The sequence below is a fragment of the Heteronotia binoei genome, chromosome 11 (genome assembly GCF_032191835.1).
Source record: "Heteronotia binoei isolate CCM8104 ecotype False Entrance Well chromosome 11, APGP_CSIRO_Hbin_v1, whole genome shotgun sequence".
NCBI lineage: Eukaryota > Metazoa > Chordata > Lepidosauria > Squamata > Gekkonidae > Heteronotia > Heteronotia binoei.
In genome coordinates, this window is record NC_083233.1 from 76398569 (window position 1) to 76405300 (window position 6732).

Genomic DNA, 6732 nt, shown 5'->3' on the forward strand with positions numbered 1-6732 from the left:
GTGGGTGGAGCTAGCTAGATGCTACCTCAGATCCCAACCAACACCTAATTATCAGCCTGTGCACTTACATTCTGGTCTTATCAGAATTTCTGCTGACATTCATAAGGCTTACTTTTAGGCAAGTATGCTTAGAAGTACAGCCTTACAGTGCGATGAAAACTAAAAACCACATTGAATTATTCATTTGTGTAAGCAGAAGCTGCTGCCCTAAGACCTGGCTCTAAGCAGAAGGTGTGGAAATAAGGGGACACAGCCAACCCAGTTTGTCCAGAAACTATAATTAAAGACATTATGACGAGTAGTCGCAAAGGTCTGAGTGCCAGCATGCTGCTCAAAGGTCACCAGCTGCATTTAATGGTGTTTTTTTTTTCAAAAATTCATCTTCTGGTACTTGAACATCTAGAGCGCACAGTACAATCCCATTCAAGATCATTTTCAAAACTGTAAGTGCTAAAAAGGTTTTTTTTGTTTCTATTTCATATCCTTAAAAGGTTTACAAATACAATTAAAGGAGCTGGTTATTAGAGAGTCACGCATCTACAGAATCGCTGCTCTCGAGACGCTTCTCTGAGACAGCTTTGCTGTCCATGCCCCCGGCATTCTCTGTTGTGTCGCCAGGCTGGTGAAGTGGCCTGTCTCATGAGGTCAGAAAGCACCTCACTCTTCTATCGCACGGGTGGCCAAACTCACTTAACATAAGAGTCACATAGAATAAATGACAGATTTTAAGGGAAGGCAGCTGTTTCTGCAATATCCTTTTTTAAAATACAGCAACCAGAACTGCACACAGTAGTCCAAATGAGGCCACTCCACAGCTCTACGCTATTTTATTTGAGCTGTGACGCTTTTCACACATCAGCTGCCAACCATCTGGTTTACGGAAATTAAGCAATGTGTACATATAAACATCCTTGCCACACCTCTCGCTTCCGCTCCTCTCACCCTCATTCCCAGTAAGCCAAAGGGCTTTCACTCTCTGAAATGGCTCCAGCCATTCTTTCATCCTCCAGCCTGGACCACACTGGCACAACGTCTGCAAAACGCCTCCTCCATTCTTGCCACAAAAGCCAAACTTTCCCTTCTACCTACCAGTCTAGCCCATTTTTATCCAACCATCCACCAAGGAGCTGAGGGCAGCACACAGAGCTATCCCTCCTATTTTATCCTCACAGCCACTGTAAGACTGGTTAGACAGAATGTCGGTCTAGTCTAGCCTCCCTCAGACCCTAGTCCAGTGGTGGCCAAACTGAGGCTTGGGAGCCACATGTGGCTCTTTCATACATATTGTGCAGCTCTTGAAGCCCCCACCGCCCCGTTTGCTGACTTGGAGAAATCACTTCTTCAAGCCACGCCAGCCAGCAGCTCAGAGAATGCATTTAAAGTTAAAATTGCTTTCTTTCCACTTCTCCTTTCCTCCCCAGCCTTCCGGAGAGCCATTTTGGTGTAGTGGTTAAGTGTGCAGACTTTTATCTGGGAGAACCGGGTTTGATTCCCCACTCCTCCGCTTGCACCTGCTGGAATGGCCTTGGGTCAGCCATAGTTATTGCAGGAGTTATCCTGGAAAGGGCAGCTGCTGTGAGAGCTCTCTCAGCCCCACCCAACCTCATAGGGTGTCTGCTGTGGGGGAAGAAGATATAGGAGATTGTAAGCTGCTCTGAGTCTCTGATTCAGAGAGAAGGGTGGGGTATAAATCTGCAGTTTTCTTCCTCTTCCTTCCTTCTTTCAAACATCTGACATTCATGTCTTGCAGCTCTCAAACATCTGATGTTTATTTTGTGTGGCTCTTACATTGAACAAGCTTGAGACACCCCTGCCTTAGTCCAACACTCTAACCACTAAAACAAGCTGGGCCTCCTTGTGACCTCTCACCATCTTAATCCCTATACACTACATCATAAAATGGGGTATAATGGCAGGGCTAAACTCCACACCTTGAATCTCTCCTTGGCTACAGATTCATCAGGGAGCTTCGCAATAACAACTCTCTCTCAGCTCTATCCCACCACTACCTCCCATACTGATCTAACTCAAAGAGTTGTAATCCTCGTTGAGAAAAGCGGGTGCTGTCAAATACTAAATGGAAAACGCTGTCAAATAAATAGGCTACAGTACAAAACATAAGAAGATTAAGTCTGTAAACAGCTCGGAACGCTTGAAAGCACTACCCGAGGGCAAAGGCATGTAATCATTCATGCCCCCCCTCTGCTGTCTATTTATACTTGCTTAATGTAAGAGCCACATAAAATAACCGTCAGAAGTTTGAAAGCTGCAAGACATGAATGTCAGCTGGAGGTAGGTAGGCAGGCAGGCAGGAAGGAAAGCAACTTTAACTTTATATCCATTCTCCAAGCTGCTGGCTGGCTTGGTAAAGTGATTTAAAGAGAAATGTCTTCTCCAAGCCAGCCAATGTGGCAGTGGTGGCTTTGAGAGCCACACAATGTGTGTGGAAGAGCAGCATGTGGCTCCCAAGCCACAGTTTAGCAACCCTTGATTTACACTGTACCATTCTCGGGGCAGAGGACCAGGTTCGGGCTCCCCCCACACATCTGTCCCCCTCTACATAATAGGGAGCCCCGTGCCGCAGAGTGGTAAAGCTGCAGTACTGCAGTCTGAACTCTCTGCTCACGACCTGAGTTCGATCCCAGTGGAAGCTGGGTTCAGATAGCCAGCTCGAGGTTGACTCAGCCTTCCATTCTTCCGAGGTCGGTAAAATGAGTACCCAGCTTGCTGGGGGGGAAGAGTAGATGACGGAGGAAGGCAATGGCAAACCACCCCATAAAAAGTCTGCAGTGAAAACGTGAAAGCAACATCACCTCAGAGTCGGAAACAACTGGTGCTTGCACAGGGGACTACCTTTACCTTTTTTTTTTTTAATCAAGAGCTAGCCGGCTGGAGGTTGACTCAGCCTTCCATCCTTCCAAGGTTGGTCAAATGAGTCCCCAGCTTGCTGGGGGGAAGCGTAGATGACTGGGGAAGGCAATGGCAAACCACCCCATAAAAGGTCTGCAGTGAAAACGTGAAAGCAACGTCACCCCAGAGTCGGAAACGACTGGTGCTTGCACAGGGGACTACCTTTACCTTTTGTTTTTTTAATCAAGAGCTAGCCGGCTGGAGGTTGACTCAGCCTTCCATCCTTCCGAGGTCAGTAAAATGAGTCCCCAGCTTGCTGGGGGGAAGCGTAGATGACTGGGGAAGGCAATGGCAAACCATCCTGTAAAAGGTCTGTCGTGAAAATATTGTTGAAGCAATGTCACCACAGAGTCGGAAACGACTGGTGCTTGCACAGGGGACCTTTCCTTTCCTTGCTGGGGGGAAAGTGTAGATGACTGAGGAAGGCAATGGCAAACCACCCCGTAAAAAGTCTGCCGTGGAAACGTGAAAGCAATGTCACCCCAGAGTCGGAAACGACTGGTGCTTGCACAGGGGGCTACCTTTACCCTTTTTTTTTATCAAGAGCTAGCCGGCTCGAGGTTGACTCAGCCTTCCATTCTTGAGGTCGGTAAAATGAGTCCCCAGCTTGCTGGGGGGAAGCGTAGATGACTGAGGAAGGCAATGTCAAACCACCCCGTAAAAAGTCTGTCGTGAAAACAGTGTGAAAGCAACATCACCCCAGAGTCGGAAACGGCTGGTGCTTGCACAGGGGACCTTTCCTTTCCTTGCTGGAGGGAAAGTGTAGAGGACCGGGGAAGGCAATGGCAAACCACCCCGTAAAAAGTCTGCCGTGAAAACGTTGTGAAAGCAGCGTCACCCCAGAGTCCGAAACGACTGGTGCTTGCACAGGGGACTGACTACCTGTTACTACACAATCCGCAACTCCTTCGACAGGGCGGCGACCCGTGAACAGCCATCAGGCCGAGCACGAACCAGCGAGCGCTCAACACGAGTTGAGCAGCCACGTCACGTCTGAACCGAAACGCGAGCGCTGACTGACGGAGCCACCCCCGCCCCTCCGCCCCACTCACGTCTCGGAAGTGGGCCAGGCCGCGCTCTCCCAGGGCGCTGAGGCACTCGTAGGCCGAGCCGGCCTGGAGGAAGAGCTGGGCCAGGCACATCGTCTCGCTGCGGAAGAGGGACCCCATGGCGGAGCTCGCTTCCCCGGCCCTCTGGTCACCGCCTCCTCGTCGCCCGGCTCCTCTGGCGCCACCCGCGGGGGCTGGCGGGGTCCTCCCTGCCGGGGTCCATCGGCGGAACCGGCCGCCGACCCGCCGCAGCCGCTCCTGCGGGCTTTTCCTCAGAAGCCCTTCGAGCCGGAAGGAGGCGGCCACCGGGCCAAACCATAGAGGTGGCAACCGGAAGTGTCCTTAGAGCTACGCGACGCCTCAGGCATAGGGCACTTCCGGCCTTGCCAGAGAGGTAGAAAGTTCATGTTGGGCACAGGTGGCATCCAAAACCTCGCCCTCTTAATTATTACACAGGACTTAATTATGGTACAAATAAATAAAATTAGTAAAAACCAGTAATTGAAGGACTGAAAACATTAGAAATACAGTAAGACAGTAGAAGCTTAAAAGCAGACTAATAATCCATAAAATTACAACGAAGAGCTCCGTAGAACAAAGTTAATAACAGAACAGTTATTTAAAAGACCATAGAGGTGGCAACCGGAAGTGTATTTAGAGCTACGCGACGCCTCAGGCATATGGCACTTCCGGTCGGTGATTGCTTCCTTCCGGCCCTATGCCAACAGTGAGGCTGTCGCCATGGAGACGCTGAGGAAGACCGACCAATGGGCGACTTTCGAGTCTACCGGAAGGCACCCCGGCTTGTCTCGTGCTCTCTGGGGGATGGAGCCAGCGCGCTCCTAGGGAGAGGCGGAATCCCACGTTTCCTGGACTTTTTCCTTCTGCACCACAATTGGTTTTATATGAATGCCCAGCTTTGGTTTTTAAAAACAGGGACAAGTTCTTGAGAATGGAACGTCCACGCTGCCATTAAGTAAATGGTATTATGTTAACAGAGTTGGAGTCCAGCGTTGCACCTTTAAGCCCAACAACGTTTTATGCTGGGTATAAGGTATTGTGAACAGCTATTCTTCTCCAGATACATTGAGACAGACTTTGCCAGCCATTACGTGAAGGGTGGGAGTTGGTTGCCAGGAAGGGCTAATGCATCTTAATTCCAGTTACCCCTTACTGGCAACTAAACCCCCACCACCACCTATATGCAGGGCTTTTTTTGTAGCAGGAACTCCTTTGCATATTAGGCTGCAATCCCTGATGTAACCAATGCTCCAAGAGCTTACAGTTGGCCCTGTAAGCTCTTGGGAGGATTGGCGACATCAGGGGGGTTGTAACTTAATATGCAAAGAAGTTCCTGATACAAAAAAAAGTGGACGAATGTAATGGTGGACGAAGCCTGTTTAGATGTATCTGAAGGTGGATGTGTGGGATGCACGTGAAAGCTGATACCCAGACTTAAATTCCATTGGTTGTAAAACAGCTCCTGGACTCAAACCTGGTTTAGTTAGCATCCAATCAAAGATGCACAAATCTTGTGTGTTAGAGATAGAAAGTCCAAGTTGGGCACAGGTGGCATCCAAAACCCCGCCCTCTTAATTATTACACAGGACTTAATTAAATTAAACAGGAAGAGCAAGAAGTGGCCTGGCCAGCTCCCTCCAGGTTGGACCTGGAAATCTCCCAGAATTAAAACTGATCTCCAGACAGCAGAGGAAAATTACTACTTTGGAGGGCAGAGTCCATGGTATTATATCCTGGTAAGAGCCCTCCCTGAGGTTTCACCCCAAAATCTCCCAAGAATTTTACAACTCCCAGTTGGCAACCATATGCTGCAGACTGAAACGGCAAAACCCCAGGATGATAGAGAGGACTACGCTGCTCCGGCTTGGACTTTTCCTTTGCAATAGTAAATTTCCTGAGGCAAGAAGGCTAGCAAAGCAGGTAGAAAAAAATTCTACCCTGCTACACACCTACTTAGCTTGCTGTCTTGTTTTTAGGGTTTGTAGAATCTTTCGGGCTCAAGTGCCGTGTTCTACTGGAGAAAGTTTTCCTTCCAGACGTTTCGTTCTCAGCTGCGGAGAACATCCTCAGTGGCGTTGCAGCCGGAGCAGGCGCTCAGACCTTCTTGGCTGCTGTGCATTGAGTGGGGCCAGGGCTGTCTTGTTTTTCTATTTGCTGGGAGTTTTTAACATTGGGAAGAATTCCAAAATGGAATCCTCTGCTATCCCCCTTAACTGGGACAGCCCAAGCTAGCAGCTCGGGAGCCTACCATCTCATTCTCCAGCATGTGCGAACCAGGCCTGTGAAGGATGAGAAGTATTCTGGACGCAAGATCTTGCAGTTCTGCATGCCAAATCCCTGAACCATCTCAAACAGGCCACATGTAGTGTGTGTGTGTGTTTGTCTAACGTGTTAAATACAATTTGTTTCTACTTTAGATCAACTGTACCCCAGCTTTCTATTCAAGAAACCATCTGGACAACTTATGGTACAAATAAATAAAATTAGTAAAAACCAGTAATTGAAGGACTAAAAACATTAAAAATACAGTAGGACAGTAGAAGCTTAAAAGCAGTAGACTAATAATCCAGAAAATTACAATTAAGAGCTCCGCAGAATAAAATTAATAGCAGAACAGTTACTTAAAAGACATTTACCATCTATATGAGAAGTCTAAAAAAAATACTTGGGCAATATTGCTGTTGAAATCCCACCCCCCAATTTCCTGGACCTTTCTTAAATAAACAAAAAAAGAAATATTGTGGTATCACAA

General features: G+C 48.2%; 1 protein-coding gene across 1 annotated transcript in view; it reads right to left on the minus strand.

The window, feature by feature from the left end:
- Positions 1-4296, minus strand: part of ATP6V0A2 (ATPase H+ transporting V0 subunit a2) — a 64193-nt gene extending 59897 nt beyond the window's left edge. Inside the window, exon 1 of the mRNA XM_060250126.1 lies at positions 3963-4296. Within this exon, the coding sequence (XP_060106109.1) occupies positions 3963-4079 (117 nt within the window). The 5' untranslated portion in view covers positions 4080-4296. The remainder of the gene's footprint in view (positions 1-3962) is intronic.
- Positions 4297-6732: the final 2436 nt, after the last annotated feature.